General features: G+C 38.4%; 1 protein-coding gene across 1 annotated transcript in view; it reads right to left on the reverse strand.

The window, feature by feature from the left end:
* Positions 1-278: 278 nt before the first annotated feature.
* Positions 279-22,150, reverse strand: part of ZNF800 (zinc finger protein 800) — a 48,628-nt gene continuing 26,756 nt past the window's right edge. Inside the window, exon 6 of the mRNA XM_065938696.1 lies at positions 279-611. Coding sequence (XP_065794768.1) covers positions 425-611 — 187 coding nt within the window. The 3' untranslated portion in view covers positions 279-424. The remainder of the gene's footprint in view (positions 612-22,150) is intronic.

Genomic DNA, 22,150 nt, shown 5'->3' on the forward strand with positions numbered 1-22,150 from the left:
GAAGATTCAAATGGGAGCTAGTCTTTGAAGAACTAATAATGAAGGGAATGACTAGTAACTCGACAAATTAGGAGGAGGGAAGAGGATGGTACTCTTCAGTGGCAAGATTCTCAAAGAAGCCGGGATTGTGGCAGACGGGATGAGGAAGTACTGCTCTCCGAGTAACGACTAGCAGGGAGGCTGTCCTCGCACCCGCCGGCCCTAAGGCACACGGTCCTCCTGAGGGGCTGCGTGGGACAGAGGTCGGTAAAGCGCGGGGTGACGGCAGGGCGGCTGTAGCTGAGGCCCCCGGGGAGATCGCCGACGCCAGAGTGGACTTGAGAGCCCCGGCGGGTGCGGCGGGAGGAGAGGCGCGACGGGCGAGGCCTGAGGTACTGGGCGGCGCGGAGCGCGGCGGCGTCCGGGCGCTGCCGGGCGGCGCCGCTCACGGGGCCGCGGGTTTCCCGAGGCCGCGGGCGGCGTGCTGGCGCTCCCGGGCGGCGCCGCCGCGGAGCTTGGCGCGGCAGCTGGCGGCGGCCTGGCGCGTGGTGACGGCGCCCGCGGGCGGGCAGCGGCTCCCCGGGGCGGCCGGGCGCAGGGCGGCGGCACTGCGGGGCGACGGCTTCCCGAGGCTTCGGCCCGCACGGGCGGCAGCGATCCCCAGGGAGAGAGACAAAGACACGCCGGTTAGAAACAGGCCGAACGCGCCGGCGCCTCCCCGCTAATTCAAGGAGCCGCCAACCCCAACTCAGCGCGATGCCATTTCTGCCCAACAGGTTGTTGGTCGTAGACACAGGAGATAAACCTGTGTTAATCAGGGGAAGACAGCATCCAACTGAAGTGTCATTAAACATGTTCTTAGCCATTTAGGAAAAGGTATCAAAACCCTTAAATTCTTTTGACCCAGTTCTAGTTTGAGAGTTTTCCCTTAAGGAATAATTATGAACACGTGCAAAATTTTCATACGGGGTATTCACTGCAATATCTATAACAGCAAAAAAACAACAGGCAAATGAAACAGCAATTTAAAGAAAAACTGGGACGATCCTGTAGCCAACAATGAGATAAAGTCTTAAGAGTTGACACTAACCTGTTATTAAAAGAATACCGGGATATAGTGTCTATTCATATGGAAAGGTATACTAGATAGAATAAAAAAAAATAGCTTAATCCTCATTTGTAGTGTATGGGAATGGGTGTATACATATGTGTGTACATGTGGATACATACACTACACACCATACATGTATAAAATAATGGAAACACTCCAAACTGTTAGGTGGTTATCTTCAGGCGATGAGGCTACAGGTAATCTTTACAGTTTCCCAAATTGTATTCAATAAGTGTATCTTTATAATAAAAAATCCAAGTAACTTAATAAAAGGCATTTAGTCCATTCTTACGTACCCATTCTTTCTACCAATTCAAAATTATGTTTTACATTGTGTAGCAAAGTGATGGACATCAAAAGATTCTAAGAATGAATGAATGATTTCCACACAAGTAATTTATCCTCCTCAAAAGTTCTGAGTAAATCACAATATTTCAGAGCCATTTATCTCTTAAACATTATGCACTGAATCAAAACCACTGTCTTCTGTGAAGTTATACCTTTACTCAATTAAGTATTCCTACTTCAGGTGAAAAAAAGACTTTCTAAGTTTCTAATGAACCTAATTTGATTTGTAATCTCCACAGACTTGGGAACACAAAGTTTGCTGGGGGAAAAAAAGTTACCACACTTTTGGAACAAATGTTTTAGGTAATACCAATGTTTTAACAATGTATTCAATAATTTGCTCTTCAACTTGAAAGAACTTAGTGGGAGCAAAACTAAAGTATTACAATAAACTAGTCAAAACCTTTTATCTTGGTATTCCAGTCATAACGAATTTAAGTTTTTAGCACTTAACACCAAGGGAATCTTTTGGGTGATACTAAAATTTTATACCACCATAACAAATGGAAGGAATATTATAAGGCTTTGTTATTAAACTGATAGAAGATCCATTAATACATAAATTCCAGATCTCAGAACTGTAAGATTTTCCTTAACTTTTCCATAATTTTGGATTTTCATAAATCCAAGCTTAGATGTTTATTGGAATGTTGCTTAGAGGATGAGGTACTGATCAACCACACCACCCTGCAAGTTTCCTTCCCTCTGTAGGTAGGCATGGGATAAAACAATCATGTCTAGACATTCATTTTTGTAAAAATTTTTAAAAAATCATCAGAAATAAAACATACAGAAAGAAAAAATACTAACTGGCCAAAAATTTGTGTTAACCAACTGCTGGAACAAAAAGGGTATGTGAACTTTTTATAAAGCAGTGTCTCTCCAAAATCCTTATTTTACACCAAATGATTTAACATAGCAGGATTAAATGCAGATAAGACAGAAGTACATTTATTTTTGATGCCATCATCCAACTTTCATTTGGTGTGTTGTACAGTAATTTCAATTCAACATTTTTGAGTGTTATGTTTCAAGCACTGTGCTCAGACCAAAAAAAAAAAAAAAAAAAGATAACTTGAGATTTCTCCCTTTGAAAAGCTCTATCTAGAAAATTACCTTCAGATTATTCAGATAACTCCAACCCTAAGGCTAACCTGAATCCCTAAATCACCCTTCAGTCCTGCCAAAGCTTTTCATCTCATTATTCTACAGATGAGCTTTCTAATTTCCTGTCATTCCTTTGCTCAGATTCATCCAGAGCATCCCACTGTTTCCACACTAGCGAAGTTATTAGTTCTTAACCTTTCAGGGGAGTCAAAGACTAGTGAGATTCTGATTAGACATGGACTTTGTCTTCCGGAAGCATGCAAAGAAATGCATACATACACCATATACTTCACTGCACTAGAAACTGATTTCCTGAACATAAGCAATATACAAAAAGCAGTATTTACAAAGAAAGGAATCCCTCCTTCATCCTTTCTTGCAGGAAAAATAGTGACTTCCTGAAAGAAATTTAAAAATTTTAATGGCTCAGCAGTAAATCTCAGTAAAAACCTGGCTTGATTTGAAATTCTAATATGGTCTTTGACATAATAGCACATAGATAACCTTCGATAATCAACTGTAACTTTATTCTCCATGGCTGTAAGTATTGAATTCCTTGACTCAAAAAGGTACACAGAACCAAAGCCGAATTCCATAGAATGCTTTGTCAGATGAAGGCAGCCTGTGTACTAGAACACTGAATTCCTCCCAGAGTTTCAAGCCAAAGTCAAGTCCCATTATTTCCTCTGCCTTCAATTTCAATTAAGACCTCTGGAAAGGCAGCAAATTTCTGTCTAGTAGAGAAAAACATCATATTCTGTTCCCATCTCTTGGCAATACCTCTTGGAAAGGTGGTAACAGCTGCTGACATGGAAACAAATGAGGCACAATGACATGTGGCTATCCCTTCCTCATCAGAGAAGGAAAACCATGATGCATGCATGACATCACAGGTGCACATCTGACCTCAGAGTGCTATCAAACTTTTTCTACCATTTGAGTAATTATCAGACAGTAGGGGAGAGAGATTATTTTGAAGATGTTGACAGCCTTTCCAATTTCCAAAGAGTCCTAAAATGAAATTGGTGATGACATGAGAGAGCACATGAAAATGGGAAGCCTGATGTACCAAGAGGCATCAATAGTTTTATCCAGTTACATGATGAATGGAAATGGCATGGGGCTCATTTTTTTCCAACTCTGGAGTAAATGATGTCATTTGACAAGCAGTGCCTCAATTCTCTTTCATGGACCTCATTTAAGAAACTTCACATCAAGCCACTTGACTCTCCACTCCCCTAACATACAATGTTCTCTCCCTTCTCTCATGTACTCAAATACTCAAGACCCTCAGCCATTCTAATAAGCTTTCCCTGATTAACTGCAGTCTTAAAATGACCTGTCCATTTTTTTTATGAATTCCCGCAATGTTTTCTATTTATGACTGTCCTAAAGTGTATAGTATCATGACCACCAGCTTCAAAAATGCACTATAATCTGTATTTTTACAAACATCAGAAAGAGCTGTGGCAATTTCTCCAGTTTCCCTAAACCTATTTTGCCAATTTTAAAAGAATAACTTATCCCCAGAATGATGGAGAGGAGAAAGCTGACAATTGTTGCTGGAGTGACAGATCAACTGACCTCAATTATTCCTCTCTGTACTCATTTTGATACATAAAATTTGATTTTTCAAGTGTATATTTGCCAGATCCGTAACATCATTGTTGACTGTTGAGTTTACCACCATTGTACTTCTACCCCTAGATTGTCCAACCATGCCTCCCAACTCCCATGGTCATCCTACTATTCTAAGAATTCAGACCACTTTCAAAATAACTTTATGAGAAAGAATTTAAGCAGATCTGAAATTAAGATAAACTGATTAGATGGAAAGGCCTACAATTAACATCATCTATTCAAATAAGATATAAAATTATCTACATCCTAGAGCTGAGCAATAACTTGAAGATTATCTCTTTCAATAGATTCACATTATAGATGGAAGAACTGTGGGGAATGGGGTATTTTGGGATAAGAAACTTAAATTTTAAAAGTATCAATATTTCAACAACAAAAGGATAGCAGAATCATGTAAAGCCAAAAGGGAATGGCCTAATCCATTAGCTCATGGATTCAACACTAATGATAAATGCAATTAAGGAGTTAAAAGAAAAAGAAATTAAACAATGAAAGTAACTCAAAATATGAAAGATGAGATTGATTAGTAAGCCAAAGAAATGGCCCAAAAGATCGTCTTTGACATTACAAGTACATCAAGGTAACCCGAACTTAACAACAGTTACACTTATTATCATTTATTGTATGCCAAGCATTGGGCTGTTTGAATTACATTAGTGCAGTTTTATTAAACTCTAATGCAGAAAAACTTTGCTAAAGGAGAAAGAAATCAAGAAAGCAAAAGCTGGCCATCTGTCTGCATTCTGGTCTACAAGAAAGGATGCTCTGAAAATTGATGAATATCTGGTCTGAGTGGCAAGTATATTCCTATGGGAAAACTGAACGTATCATACTATCAGAGCTTGCAGATAATGGTCACTAAGAGCTGATTCAATGTTCATCAAGAAACCCTCAGATTATAGTTAATTTTCCATGTATATTTGTCTCCTGGGGGAGATTACACTGAACCATAAACAGAAGTCAGTGTCCCTGATATATCTCATGACAAACTTTAAAAACTAGAATTTTGGGCTTCCCAGGAGACAAAGGTTCATATAGTCAAAGTGACGGTTTTTCCAGTAGTCATAAAAGGATGTGAGAGCTGGACCATAAAGAAGGCTGAGCTCCAAAGGACTGAGCTTTCGAACTGTGGTGCTGGAGAAGACTCTTGAGAGTCCCTTGGAGAGCAAGAAGATCAAAGCAGTCAATGCTAAAGGAAATAAATCCTGAATATTCAGTGGAAGGACTGATGCTGAAGCTGAAGCTCCAATACTTTGGCCACCTGATGCGAAGAGCTAACACATTGGAAAAGACACTGATACTGGGAAAGAGGACAAGAGGAGAAGGGGCGACAGGATGAGATAGTTGGATGGCGCCAATGAACAGGAGTTTGAGCAAACCCTGAAAGATAGTGAAGGACAAGGAAGCCTGGCCTGCTGCAAACCATGGAGTTGCAAAGAGTCAGACACGACTGAGCAACTGAACCATAAAGGTGGCTCAGTGGTAAAGAACCCACCAGCCAACAAGGAGATACAGTTTGATCCCTGGGGCAGGGAGATCTCCTGGAGAAGCAAACAGCAACCTACTCCAGTATTCTTGCCTGGGAAATGCCATGGACAGAGGAGCCTGGCAGGCTACTGTATAGGAGGCAGTCGCTAAGATATGACTTAGCAACTAAACAACATCATTGTGGCATTTATACTTAAATATTTACCTATGAGACTGGCTAGAATGACACAGTCCTTAAGCACCCAGTCACCTTGCTAGCTGAATCAATAATGGCCCTAGATGAACCAATAGGACCAGCTTTAGAAAGCAGTGACCATGTCAAAGTTAAGTGTGAGGTCTAGCAGGGAGCCTAGCCTGCCCTCTCTGTCTTGCTGTTCACCATCTTCAAATTACGATGCCATGTGATTTTCAAACACATGCATACAAAAACAATTTAATTCAAAATGGGAACAATGGAAAAAGGAGGAACAAACTACAGCGCTGTTTCTCCATGTTCCAGTGCACTGGTTGTGAATTTAGAGTTTAGTTTCTACAGCAAAGAAGGTTGAAGATTTATTTTTGTTTTTCTGGCACCAATAAGTAACTGTTTCATCTATTAAAAGAATTAGTCACCTAAGCAAAAAGTAAATGTTCAAGAACTGGACATATAAACTTTTACTGAAGAATAAATACCAAAACGTTTCTCGTGTCCACAAATATATGCAATATGCAGTTACTTAACAGGTTTTGTTTTTGTTTGGGGTGTTTTGTCAGTTTTTGTTTTCTAACGACATCTCCAGAGGCGCAAGATTTAATAATAAATACAGCCAGGTCCTAACATGACTTATCGCAATTCTTGACAAGATGTTCACAGCATCACATCAAGAATTCCAAAAGTCAGAATGCAGTTAGGACCCTGTGTCCATGGTCAGGGAGAACACACATAGAAGTTGTACCAATGCTATGAAATGAACCTCATGGATACAATTTTATTTATATTACTACTGAATTTTAACTACTGTGGTATCAGTATGAAAATACACTTTTAGTCTGATTAACTTTTTTCCAATCAATAATGGAGTTATAATTAATACTATTTTCAAATAGAATTAGTAAATGATATGTGGAGAAGTACTGCCATCTTTAGGGAGAATGCAGGATTACTAGTAATCGAATATAAACATTTGGCCTCTATGAATCCTATCATGGACACTTGGTATGGTACGCTTTTTTTTCAATGGATTTGTCTTCTGTGATACAGTTTGGTCCAAAAGATCTAAAATCAAGCAGTTTTAACAGGCCCCATTAATGTATGAAAAATAAAGCAATAATTTCACTGACAGATAAGCTAGCCAAAATAAACCATGAATGATCGAAATTAAGGATATATGTTTATACAGATGACACGAGTCATCCCAAAAAGATTAAACATGAGTCATCTCAAAAATAAAACATAGTTATAAACCATTTTAAGAAACAAATGAAAAACTATATTTCTGTGATTAGCATATGAATTTGGAGATTTTTTAATTTAGAAAATAAATATTTGTGGTTTAATATTTATAGCACCACTGCTTATCATTGACACTGAGATATAAAACTGTTTGGAACATACCATTCAGGTTTTTACACAAGTTTAAAAGTAAATGATTTCCCTGAAAATTTCACATTTCACCTACCATTTCTCATATAGAAAAGAAAATATCCCAATAAGCTATTTTTGGTAACTAGCAGTAATAATTATTATGCACATTTCACTAATTTTTTAACTTTAATATTTATCATAAATAAATCAATGACCATGATCTCTCTGAAAGAAATGTGAAATACCACATTATGTTGCACATGAGGTACTCAATCTGATATGCTAAAAGAATAACACTTTGTTCACATTAACAAAAGTTAGTTGTCTGATAGGATATATAGTAAAATGGAAAGTTCATGGACCAAGGCATAAAAATATATGAGTTCTACAATTTTCAGACTTAATGCTAAAAAGTGAAAGAAAAACAAAAAACCCACCAGAACAGAAAAGTGTGTATAAAGGTGAATATATACATTTATATGATTATATACACATAAAATATCACAAAAGCCCAAGAAAACTGGAAACTAACTTCTTAACTCAGGGAAAGAGAATAAGAGAACCAAGAGATGGGGTAGGAAAAATAACTTACCTTTCACAGTACATCTCTTTGTATTGCTTAACTTTGTTAACATGTATACGTTGTTATCTACTAAAATCATCTTTAAGAGATATCCGGTCTCTATTCCTGACTTCTTCATTGACTTCATGCAATCACTTACCTCAGTTTTCTCCATTTAAAATGAGGTTAAACTACATCTCTAGAGTTCCCATCTACAATTCAACAGAATTCTGGCTCAAAAGAAGGTATATACAAAATGTATATACCAGATGGCTAAATAAAATAACTATGAGCCTTACTTTGCAGCCTGCTCTGTTCCCATTAGGCTACAAAAGCAGCATAGTAAGCGAAAGAGTCTGGGAAGAAAATTTATGTTTGTGAACTTGATAAAAGTTCGTCTTCTTTCTTTTTATTCTGTTCTAAAAGTAAAAATATGGTTAGTCCTGGGAGTTCCTTGATGGCCTAGTGGTTAGGATTCTGGATTTTTTACTGCTGCTGGCTTGGTTCAATCCCTGGTGGGGGAAATGAGATGCCACAAACTACACCCAACAAATACATCAATAATCTGCTAGTCCTCCTTTTATACACACACACACACACACACACACACACACACACACAATTGCTTCTAAGGTACAGATTCTCAAAACATTTTGATACATGAGTAAATATTAAAAATAATTATAAAGAGGTAGAATCTTTGTGGAAGCTTTTAAATGGATTCTCAGGCAGGAAAAAACTGAAAAATCACCCCTGTATTCCCCTAAAATTGGCCCAAGAACCTCCTAAAAATCCTTCATAATCTTCATAACACAAGATACCAGCAGACCCAGGGTAGCCAAGGGTAGAGCAATAGAAGCTTTAGACAAGTAAAAACAGGACATGAAGAGAGGACACTGACATCTGAAGAATAGAAAATGGGGACAGGCCTGATGATCCATTCATTCATGACCTTACATGCTGCAGAGCAAAACTGTCAGTCTTGAGTCTCAGTGGGCTTACAGTATAATCATGGGGACCCTGTAGTTAAATAATGATCCACTAATAACAAAGGATGAAAAGGGGGGAAAAAAAGAAAAGTGTTCCGGGTTAATCAGAGGAAGAGGTCACCATGGGCTGGAGCTACGAAGAACAGATTCACAGAAGAAGTAGAACTTAAAATCTGTGTGATAAGCAAAATGATGATGGAAACATGAACAAAATTAAGTCAGTTTAGTTTTAGTCATAGTTTGATTTTAAATAGTAACTTAGCAAAAAAAAATTATGTTGCCACATTTTCTTGATAGAATACAGGAGTGATGACATGCTGAAGATTTATCAAACGTGACAAACAGGCTCAAATATAAGATTAATATGCATCTAGATACAATTTTTAACAGGGCAGGGTTCTAAAGTATGAGAAAACTATATCTATTCCAGAACATTTGGCCATCCTCTTCCAGTATTTTCTTGCAAGTTACTGGCATTATTTCCTATCACAACCTTCACACTCAAGAGTCAGCTCCACCCAAAATGCACAAAATGAGGAAGTCAAGAGGTGCCAGTTCTACTTTTCCATTGATTAAAATTGTGAGTTGGGTCTGGGTAATTCAAAGAGTTATGTGCACTTTACTACATGAAAAAATGTCAAAACAAAACAAAAACTATCCTCTCAAGAGATTCTGTAAGCATATGAACTACGGAAATAATACAGAACCACATAATAACTTTAGGAAAAATATATAAACTCAAGGTGTTATTTATGAATACAGTGTATGTGGCTTCTGCTTGATTTCCTAAACATAAATCTTACCCTTACCCTGGCTCCAGTTTAGTCTCCTCAATGCTATCAGAGGCTCCTGGTTTTTAAAATCCTTCAACAGTTACCCCAAATTTTAAAAGCATGATTCAAACTACTCACTTGGTATATAAGACCTCTCTTGATTTGGCTGTAATTCCTTTTCTTGGTTTATATGGGGTCTCATGTCCTCTGTACCTACCTGGAAAGTTTGCCTAACTCACTCTTTCAAAACTCAACTTAAAAATGAATGGATGAATTATGAAAAGCCTTCGCCAATCCCAGTGTGCCTTACAATTCCACTTCTGTGTATCCTTATAATGTGTTCTTCTTTCACAGTACTTGAAAAAAGGAACTGCACTTCCTTCTGTAACCCTAGCACCTAACTCAGTGCCTCACACAAGCAGGAGCTCAAAATGTCTATAAAATGGATACAGTCAGCGTAAGACAGTGAAATCTGAAGAATACTCATGAAATTCTTTGACTTTTGAAACCTGAAGAGGCTCCATGGGGAAGGGGAGTTTAATTTGCTTATTGTTTCTATATTTTAAAATAATTTTTTCATTTTTCATTCAATAGAAGTTTGCTAAATTAAAATCTTTAATCTTTAAAAGGCAAATAAATACCTCGTGTAAAACACAACTAGTCCTTCGAGTAATAAATACTTTAATTAACATGTGGTGCAAAGGCCTGAATCATTCAAGAGGCTAAAAAAGAATCTGGGTTAACTCAACTTAGCAAATACCTGTTTGCCTGCATGGCTAGGGCACCACCTATGCATTTATAACAGGTAAACAAACCTTAGCTGCCACCACCCTACAGCCCCCAAATCAACTACAGTCACATCAGCATTAGCCTGAGTGTGGGGCAATGCAACTGTTGACTCATATCCTTAGGGAAATAAATGCAAATGGCAGAAGGGAGAAGCCCATTATTACTTCAGAAAGGCCAGAACTATAGACCAAGGTCCGGGAAAATGTAGGAAGCTTCTAAAGCTTTTCTGCCTTTGCTATCTCCTGTTTTCATATACTGGTAAGCTATCTATTATTCATCCACTCATTCAACAAAGATTTTTTTAATGTCCCAAGCATTGTGCTAGGCACAGACTCTATACAACTCTCCCAGTCTCTTACATAAATCTCTCCAGTGGGAAGATACATGCTAAACAAATTAATGCACAAATATAAACATAACTAAAAATTATATTAACTGACAATGTGGGAAGGAACATGAAACAGAACTATAAGAGAGATAATTTTAGACTGTCTTTATTTAGAAGTGAAATTTAAGCTGAGACCTGACAATGAGTAACTTAGTTGAGCAGTGAACATACAGTAACAACAGATCTGTCTGTGTTTTAGGAAGATAGTTCTGACAGCAGCATGGAAGACAGATTAGAGGTCAGTTAAGAGATTACTGCAGCAGTGTAGGTAAGAGATAGGAGTCCTAACTAAACTATTAATACCAAAGGTGGAGATGGCAAGGAGAAACCAAATGTGAGACACATCCAAAGGCAGGATGGAAGGCACTGACCACTGATCGATCAGGTAAAGTATGTTAAGAGAGAGAAAGAAGTCAAAGTAGTTCCTAGGATTCTAATTAGCCCAGGTAACCAGGAAGGTAGGAGTGTAAATAACTGAAACAGGGAACACATAAAGGAGGAACAAGTTTAAAAAGAAGCTAAGTTGGGTTTACTGAGTTTCTGTTGCTTTTAAGTAAGATATGGAGAAATATCCAGGTGGAGATGCTTGACACATAACTTTGAAAACAAATGGTCTAATAATCAGAATCACTAGACTAGAAAATAGGTCTGGGGTCATCTTCACAGAAGTAATAAATGATGCTTTAGGAGAGAGGAATCAGCAAAGGAGTATTAAAAAAAAAAAAGGAGTAAGGAAAGTCTGATCATGTTTAAAGGCCTAGAAACAAAATATAAAGTCAGTGCCAAGAGAGGAAGAATCAGAACTCACAGAAGTGTTAGTTCAATAAATATTTCTCAGCATCCACCACGTTCCAGGGCTTCCCTGATGGCTCAGATGATGAAGAATCTGCCTGCAATGCAAGAGACTCAGATTCGATTCCTGGGTCAGGAAGACACCTTGGAGAAGGGAATGGTTACTCACTTGAGTATTCTTGCCTGGAGAATTCCATGGACAGGGGAGTCTACAGTCCACGAGGTTGCACAGTCCGACACAAATGAGTGACTAAGACACACACACACACACACACACACACACACACAGGTTCCAGAGTCCTCAAGATGCTTAAAGACACAAATACACACACACACACACACACACACACACACACACACACACACACACACAGGTTCCAGAGTCCTCAAGATGCTTAAAGACACAAATACACACACACACACACACACACACACACACACACAAAGAGGTTCCAGAGTCCTCAAGATGCTTAAAGACACAAATAGATAACTTCAATTTAGTTGTATATGGGGCACTATAGGAACACACAAGAGGGAAACCCAGCCAAACCCAGATCAGGAAACACTCAATGAAAAAAATGGTGTCTGAGCTAAAGTTTTAAAATTAAGTGAAATCACGCAAAGAAAACTGGTAAGGACAAGAAAAAAAATGAAATCAAGAGAATGTCTCTAGATTTCTGAAATGTTCAGCAGGATAAAAGGTTATACAAAAGAGCTGGAAGAAGCTGAGAGGCTAAAGTGAGTAAACTGGTAAGTGATTTAAATTGGTAAGAACACAGACATTCTTAGAAAAAAGAAGAGAACCAGATGATGAAAAAAGTGGACAAGAGATTTTGGTAGGGGAATTCCCTGGTGGTTCAGTGAATAGGAATCTACTTGCTAATGCAGGGGACATGGTTCGATCCCTAGTCCTGGAAGATTCCACAAGACATCTAGCAACTAAAGCGTGGGCACCACAGCTATTGAGCCTGAGTGCTACAACCACTGAAGTCCATGCACCCAGGGCCTGTGCTCCACAATGAGAGAAGCCACTGGGATGAGAAGTCCGAGCGCTGCAATGAAGACCCAGTGCAAGCAAAAATAAATAAGTAAATAATTTCTAAAAAGAGATTATACTTATATTTTTTAAAAAGGTTTTGGTAGGAAGTTTACAGAAGATTTCGGGGGAAATGTTACAGAAGGGAAGGTTGAGTGAAGCTGCCAAGCTGTATGAGGAGTTGGGAAGCGATGGGTAAAGAAAACTTAAATGAAGTTTGCTGAGCTTAATGTAATTGTACCTTTCTATCTTCTTAGAAGATTTCTGTAAAACTGTAAAAGGTTCATTTTCCAAAGCTTTGGAAGTCTGTCTGTTTCTTTTGGATGCAATAGCATGCTGAGACCAGCCCAAAGTGATCCAGTTATAAGTGACCATGAAAATGTTGGAAACGTAAATTTCTGTAAGCATTAATGGCCATAGGGGCTTCCCTTGTGGCTCAACTGGTAGAGAATCTATCTGCAATGCGGGAGACCTGGGTTTGATCCCTGGGTTGGAAAGATCCCCTGGAGAGGAGAAAGGCTCCCCACTCCAGTATTCTGGCCTGGAGAATTCCATGGACTGTACAGTCCATGGGGTCACAAAGAGTCAGATACTGCTGAGCAACTTTCACTTTTCACAATGGTCACAGAGAGGTCAAGTACAATGAAAGCAAGAAGGCATTAGGTTTAGCATTTATGTGGTCACTGATGCCCTTCAAGTGAACTTTCAACAGAAATGTAGGGGAAAGAAAAAACTACAGATGATTCACACGTGAAGGGTATAGGCACGGCTCAATACTGTCATTCATTCAATAAATATTTACTGAATGCCTACTATGTACCAGGAACTACCCTAGGCTCTGGAGAATCAATGATGACCAAGGCACAGGTCTCCTGAGAGTCTGATGGAGAGGGGAGACAACAAAATAGGCAACTACAGTAGTGAAAATAGTGCTAAAGTATTGTGAGAGCCTAATGGAAGTTTAGAATGCCAATGCCTAAAGAAAGGCAATGCCAAAGAGTGTTGAAACTACCGCACAACTGCACTCATCTCACACGCTAGTAAAGTAATGCTCAAAATTCTCCAAGCCAGGCTTCAACAGTACGTGAACTGTGAACTTCTAGATGTTCAAGCTGGATTTAGAAAAGGCAGAGGAACCAGAGAGCAAATTGCCAACATCCACTGAATCATTGAAAAAGCAAGAGAGTTCCAGAAAAACATCTGCTTTACTGACTATGCCAAAGCCTTTGACTGTGTGGATCACAACAAACTGTGGAAAATTCTTCAAGAGATGGGAATAACAGACCACCTGACCTGCTTCTTGAGAAATCTGTATGCAGGTCAAGAAGCAACAGTTAGAAATGGACATGGAACAACAGACTGGTTCCAAATTGGGAAAGGAGTACATCAAGGCTGTATATGGTCACCCTGCTTATTTAACTTATACACAGAGTACATCATGCAAAACACCAGGCTGGATGAAACACAAGCTGGAATCAAGATTGCTGGGAGAAATATCAATAACTTTAGATACACAGATGACACCACCCTTATGGCAGAAAATGAATCAGAACTAAAGAGCCTCTTGATGAAAGTAAAAGAGGAGAGTAAAAAATTTGCCTTACAACTCGACATTCAGAAAACTAAGATCATGGCATCCAGTCCCATCACTTCATGGAAAATAGATGGGGAAACAATGGAAACAGTGAGAAACTTTATTTTTTTGGCTTCCAAAATCACTGCAGATGGTGACTGCAGCCATGAAATTAAGACACTTGCTCCTTGGAAGAAAATCTAAGACCAACCTAGATAGCATATTAAAAAGAAGAGACATTGCTTTGCTGACAAAGGTCCATCTAATCAAAGCTATGGTTTTTTCCAGTAGTCACATATGGATGAGTGTTGGACTCTAAAGAAAGCTGAATGCCGAAGAATTGATGCTTTTTAACTGTGGTGTTGGAGAAGACTCTTGAGAGTCCTTTGGACTGGAAGGAGATCCAACCAGGCAATTCTAAAGGAAATCAGTCCTGAATATTCATTGGAAGGACTGATGCTGAAACTGAAACTCCAATACTTTGGCCGCCTGATGTGAAGAACTGACTCATTTGAAAAGACCCTGATGCTGGGAAAGACTGACAGCAGGAGAAGGGGATGACAGAGGATGAGATGGCTGGATAGCATCGCTGACTATGGACATGAGTTTGAGTAAGCTCCGGGAGTTGGTGATGGACAGGGAAGCTTGGTGTGCTGCAGTCCATGGGGCTGCAAAGAGTCGGACATGACTCAGCGACTGAACTGAGCTGAATGGAAGTTTGACAGTGAAAGTAAAGAGGAACAGATGGCAGTAACTAGACTGAAGATAGTCTGGAAGGGAAGTTCATTTATTGATTGAAAGGAATTTGGGCATGTTTGTAGGTCGAGGGGGAGAAGTTTGGGGAAAGGAAGATAGAAATGGGGAGGAGGACAGAGAGAAGGGTTGCTGGAGGAAGGTTTAAGGAAGACTGGCAAGGGTAGAAGTGCTAAGTTTGGAAAAGAAGAACATGTCTTCCTTCAAAGAACCAAAGACAGAAGACAAAAAAATAATTGTGATGCCAAAGGGGAGTGTAAAGAAATGTTTCCTACTTTTGCCATGATATAGGCAAGGCTGCCTCTTATTAAGGAAGCAAAATAGGACTGAAGGCTTTAAAAGCAAGGTAAAAGTTCTGAAGAAGCGATGTGAGAATCGGATAACTGAAATAACTAATTCTAATTCCTAAGATAACATAAATAACAGGAGAGGCAATCAACAACTCTATACTTTGTTTACATTTGGGAGTGGAATATAAAGTGAAATGTGAACTGCATTTCACAGAATTCCACAGACAAATTCCACAGGGCAAATCTTAAAAAAAAATTATCAAAAAGTCACTAAATGTATACCCATACAGTGCGGAATTGACTATAGACTATTTATCAGGGTACACAGTCAACACAGCACTCCCATGAAACTGAACCCGTCACCATTACTTAGTAGCAATAGCAAAAGTTAGGAGGGTCAAATAAAAAAGTCAGGAAAGAGAAGTCATCAGTAACAGAAACAAAGAGAAATACACAGGCAGAGAAGCTATATAGATTAGAAGATGAGATAACAGGAAAATAAACTTAAAAGCAAAGACATATTATGGACTAAAATAAGCCTTAAAATAACTGATGTAATGTTCCTGCTTTCCTTCTCTCCTTCCTTCAACATTCTCTTAGCACCAATTATATGCCAGGTACGCTGGGAGGCATCAGGGATACAAAGACAAGATGTAACTCTTACTTGTAAACTCAGAATATGTTCTTGTACCCACAGCCTAATGTTTATAATAAACAATAAAACTGAAAGCTGTTCTGAATTTTGCTACTAAAAATTATGCTTTGTTCTATAAGATATTAATCACAAAGAAGCAAAATTATATCAAAAAGTTTAACAATTTCTTGAACAATTAGCAAAAGGTGCTGCCAAAAATAAGCCACCCATAAAATAATATGCTCTAACTTAATAAACTGCTGTCTATCTTGACTTTATCACAGATGTTACATCTGACTTTTTTTTAAACGGCTGGATCAATACCAACAAAAAGGCAACAAATATCAAATGGCAAAGCAAGATAACAGAAACTGCTTGCCAAGTGCTGGAAAGTATTTTGGCAGCAAACTCACAGCAATTGTAGTGATCACCGTAACCGAATTAACATATATTTATTGAGCTCATGAGCCAGGCATTGTGCTAAGTATACTACATATATCATTAAACTTTTATAAATTCCCACAACAAACCTACATATACCATAGTTTCTAATACTGTCATTTTACAGGCAAGAAAACTGAAGCTTAGGAAAACTAAGTAATTTGCCCAAACTACAGTTAGTAAGCAAAGGAGACATGGCTTGAACTCCAGTATGCAGGATTCTTGAAAAGCCATGCTTTAACCACGGTGCAATTCTGTTTTCCCAGAAGGGAATGGTGCCAGACACATGACGACACTCAGTAGTGCCTGTCGTTGAAGGAATGAATGAGACGATATAAAGCAGCTATTGCAGAGTATGCCCAAATGTGGAAAATACAAGAAGAGCAGAAGCAGTACTTTAAGGATTCACTAAATCACCAACTCAAATTGTGAAGCATAATTGTGGGTGTCTGGAAAATCGCAGCAACTGACAGAACGGCCTAATATGCTGTTACAGGAAATGGAATGGCTCTTTTTGAGTGGAAACTCCAGGCTGTCTCTGAATCTACAAAGCCAAAGATGGAAACAGCACCAGGCGGTTCAGGAAAGGACCCGCAGGTGCTGATCAGAGAACTCTTCTCACATTTTTCTCAGCATGGAAAGGATTGTTGATGCTATACTAACAAACAGTCAAGCCCACAGGTTACCTTTAATTCTATCACCTTTAAAGTGGAAGAAAATCACGTAGACTGGAAAGGTTATGATATTCTGAAAGTGAAATACCAATCCCTCTTTTAGAAGTCTGGCACCAAAACCTCCCTTTTACTGGGTCCAGGGCCATGTTTTACAGCACTGACTCTGCTATCATGATCACCAACAGCAGGACCAACGTTCCCAGTAACAGCCAAAGTGTGGCCAGCAACCCACAAAGAGGCCTGGTATGGGAGATTTGCCCAACAAGAATGCAGCCAATGGAACCAATCAGATGTCTCCTTTAGCAGTCTAAATTCAAGCTATATCGAGAGGGAAAGTAGCTGAAAGACACCGAGAAGGCAAGCAGCAGAAGTAATGAGGCAGTTACGTACGACACTGAGACATCAAATGAGGTAAAAGGTTTTTTTTTTTTTCCTTTTTTTTTAAAGGTAAAAGCAGAGTCTGAGAAGGGCTGATAGCAGTCGAGAAGCCATACTCCCGCTGCTAAGAGAGTAACACCCAGTCACTAGAGTTGCATTACTTTTTCCTGGTTTCTCTAGTACTTAGCTGAAATCTACATGGTGAAGCCAGTCTTTCTAAAGATTATTCCTAGACTCTCTTAAGGCCGAGCCATTTCTCTCTTATTTCCCCACAATGCTCTCAAATAAACCTCTCTTCACCAGCTATGGATCAATTTTAAAACTCTGTGCTTGCAAGAATAAAGACAGAAGCATGATGCTTTATAAACGGTGCACATGGACTCACACATGTGCAATCAGATGACCCGGCAACCTGAGTGGTGGCTGGGTCTCACTTCCATCTTGCAGAATCTGTGGTTTGAAGACACTGTGTTCTTTAGTTTCAGTTAACTGTCTCAGAAAGAAACCACCTTCAAAGAAGTATCTTAAACCTTGCAAATTAACAACTCACATCATTACAATTATACACTTAGAAACTGAAAAGAGATCCAGGGCAGATAAAGGCAACAAAACCATCTCCTTTAAAAGTTTCTTCCTCTGGTATGTTTTTGTATGTATCCAAATTTCAAGGCAAATAAGTGATTTGGCCACTTGCAATCAGAAGGAACAACAGGTGGCTAGTCAGGACAGTCAAAGAAAGGATAAATTGGAAAATCATGAAAACATGGTGAGGAAAGTTTAACTTGGGGATATAAATATCGAAGATGACTCACAAATTTCACTAACTGCGTTCATGCCTAACTCTATGACAATCCCATTTAGCCCATCTTATGTCTTCAAAGCCTGCCCATTCAAAGGAAAGGAGAATGAAGCTCAGAAAGTCTCAAACATCTACAACTGTCCAAATGTTGGGTTCCAAGGAACTCAATAAATAATCTAATGGGCAAAAGGAATGAAAATGGCATGGCCACTCTCCTACAGAAGCTTATATAGAACGATTCTAACAATTTATATGTCAAAAACCCAAGAACATTACAAAAAAACTCTTCTCCCTTGAAAGTTATTTTTTTCATATAATTCAATCACTTGTGCACACAATGTTCCTAGTATTTGGCTATTTTTTTTTTTCCTTAGACGTATTCCTCACTTTTTCTTCTCATCCAAAATAAAAACTACCAGACACAACCAGGTACTTTGGAATTTAGGTCTATCAAAGCATCGATGTAGCCAAGAAGAGTCTCAACTTTTTAAAAATATTATTTTTGCACAGCTTAGAAAGAAACTCTAAAAGCCACAGTTCCATTTTTCAGAGCTAACTTCAAGATAATTCCACGGATAGAAGGAATTAACTAATATTCAAAACCTGAGTTGTAAAAAGAGTTCTATGCATTTAGGCTTCACCCTGGTATAATAATTTCTCCTCTGATAATAACATTAGTACACACTCTTACGCTTAAAGTTGTTACTAGATTACATAGAGCAGGACACCCAGATAGGCTACAAGTTACTCAAGCATTCAAAGTGGGGTTATTTGTTTGTTTGGGTTTGGCTATTTTTTTCAACCACATCACTCTACTGCTTAAACCTTACAATGTTTTACATACCAGGAATATGCTCAGATACCTGACGTAAGAATTTGACTATCAAGAGTCATGAAGCCACACAACCCAGGAGTGGTAACCCTAGCACTTGATCTGTAGTTCAAGATAAAAGAGTTTATCCAAACTGAGGGACAAAGGTTCTCTGATGTTGTGATTATCCCCATAAACGCATATTTCTATAATTGTCATCTTATGGTTAAAAAAAACATGATCAATAACAGACAGGTATGCCACTGAAATCTCTCAGCAGATAATTTAACAGTGCTTGGGCCTCAGCTGAAATGTGGAATACTGCCACTAATAAACTACCACTGGCACAACCTGTGAAAAGTACCGTTACTTATCTCTTCATGACACATTCACCAAAGCAGTTCCTGACTCAGCGCAAATCATGGTCTCCTGAAGAATCCACTCTTTCTACAACTAAATACTTGCTTTCAAATAATTAGCTCAACGTGTTTCAACTATGTTACTCAATATTTGCTCCATGTCAATATTTCACACATGCCCAAAACCAAAATATTGTGTGATATAACAGACACTAATGAGAATTTTAAGACAGATGAGCTGTTTTAAGGAGTAATGATAAAAACAAGCCTAACTTACAATGAATGAGTTTAAAACTACCAATACCTTTTTCAAGATAAATGAAAAACATAGGAGTAGGAATGATAAGCCAGTAACATCAGATTAGAAGAAAACTGGTAGCAAGTAATAATCTAGTTGGTTGTCATTTCCCAATTAAACACAAAAGCAGCAGCTAAAATCTAATATATAGCAATGAACTCTCTTCTAAGGAAACATTTTCATTTAAACTTGACTTTACGAGGTAATAAAAAAATTCCACATTTATACTTTGAAATCCCACATTTATACTATGATTACTTACAGCAATCATATCTAACAATTACTGTAACATGACAAAGACCACCCTAAGTGTTTTACACGTATCTTTGGTTTTCTTCTAAGAACAACTCTATCAGGTAAGAAATATTATTGTAATTTTATCAATGAGGCTAACTAGGATGTAGAATGTTTAAATAACTTAGTCTGCACAAGGTCACATAAGAAATAATTTGTGGATCCAAAAATTTCACCAATCTAACTCCAGACCATAACACCAAGCTGCCAACAAGTAATGCAGTCAATACTTTGCAAACAATAAAATCTGCAAATATAAGGTACACTGATTAAGGCAACCCCGTCTGTAGTCAGACTTAGAGTCAAGTCTCAATTCTGTTTACTAGCTATGTGAACTTGAATAAACCTAAACCACTGAACTTCTCTAAGCTTCTATTTTCTATTCTGTAAAGTGGGGATAAGTGGGGATAACGAAGGAACAGTTCTTACTTCATAGCGCTGTTGGTGGATTATAGGCATCAGGCATGTATAAGACTAGCCAAGTGCTTGGTATATAGTAAGCACTCCATGAATGCTAATTACTATTGGCTAATACTAAGAAATTCTCTTTATTACTATAAACTCTCATTTTAGTACTGGTGGTACTTTCTAAAATAAATTAAATCTATCAATACTGAGATAACAAAAGTTTAGGAGATTAAGACCCAAACATCTCAAAGTATATATATGACAGCACAACTTAGATGGAAAAGGCTACTACTTACTGTAACATCAAACATGTACTTATAGTGCCTGGGTATATATGAAACATACAAGACACTGAACAAAATTATCAAGGTGTAGTTAAAAATACACGATCAAGCAAATTAATTCTGCTGAGTGAGCACAGGCAGTAAAACCTCCAACTCTGAACCAGATGCACCTTCAGTATTCAATAAATTCCCCTCCGTTTGTGGCATGACAGTGGTGAATATATGCAGAGAAACAAGCTTGAAAAATAATAAATCTGACAAATTGAGTATAGACTGATATTCAGGAAGAAATGAGCTCTCTTTCCACCCTCTTACCTTCTTAAAAAAATGTTTTAGTGATCTTGGTACTAATGATCTGTCAATTAACCAGAAGAGGAAAAAAAAAAAAAAAGATAAGAGCTAGAAGCTCAGCTCAGTCTATGCCCCGACCAGTAATGCTGAAGAAGCTAACAGTTCTATGAAGACCTATAAGACCTTCTAGAACTAACACCCAAAAAAGATGCCCTTCTCATTACAGGGGACTAGAAAGCAAAAGTAGGAAGTCAAGAAATACCTGGAGTAACAAGCAAATTTAGCCTTGGAGTACAGAATGAAGCAGGGCAAAGGTTAATAGAGTTTTGCCAAGAGAACGCACTGGTCATAGCAAACACCCTCTTCCAACAACGTAAGAGAAGACTCTACACATGGACATCACCAGATGGTCAATACTGAAATCAGATTGATTATATTCTTTGCAGCCAAAGATGGAGTTCTATACAGTCAGCAAAAACAAGATCAGGAGCAGACTGTGGCTTAGATCATGAACTCCTTATTGCCAAATTCAGATTTAAATCGAAGAAAGTAGGGAAAACCACTAGACCATTCAGGTATGACGTAAATCCAATCCCTTACAATAACACAGTGTAAGTGACAAACAGATTCAAGGGATTAGATCTGATAGACAGAGTGCCTGAAGAACTACGGACAGAGGTTCGTACATAGCACAGGAAGCAGTGATCAAGACCATCCCCAAGAAAAAGAAATGTAAAAAGGCAAAATGGTTGTTTGAGGAGGTCTTACAAATAGCTAAGAAAATAAGACAAGTGACAGGCAAAGGAGAAAAGGAGAGATACACCCATTTGAATGCAGAGTTCCAAATAGCAAGGAGAGGAAAGAAATCCTTCCTCAGTGATCAATGCAAAGAAATAGAGGAAAACAATAGAATGGGGAAGACTAGAGATTGCTTCAAGAATATTAGAGATACCAAGGGAACATTCCATGCAACGATGGGCTCAATAAAGGAGAGAAATGGCATGGACCTCACAGAAGCAGAAGATAATAAGAGGTGTCAAGAATACACAGAAGTAGTATACAAAAAACATCTTCATGACCCAGATAGCCATGATCGTGTGATCACTCAAGTAGAGTCAGACATCCTGGAATGCGAAGTCAAGTGGGCCTTAGGAAGCATCACTATGAACAAAGCTAGTGGAGGTGATGGAATTCCAGTTGAGCTATTTCAAATTCTAAAAGACGATGCTGTGCAAGTGCTTTACTCAATATGCAAGCAAATTTGGAAAACTCAGTAGTGGCCACAGGACTAGAAAA

Source organism: Muntiacus reevesi, chromosome 6, assembly GCF_963930625.1.
Source record: "Muntiacus reevesi chromosome 6, mMunRee1.1, whole genome shotgun sequence".
Classification (NCBI taxonomy): Eukaryota; Metazoa; Chordata; class Mammalia; order Artiodactyla; family Cervidae; genus Muntiacus; species Muntiacus reevesi.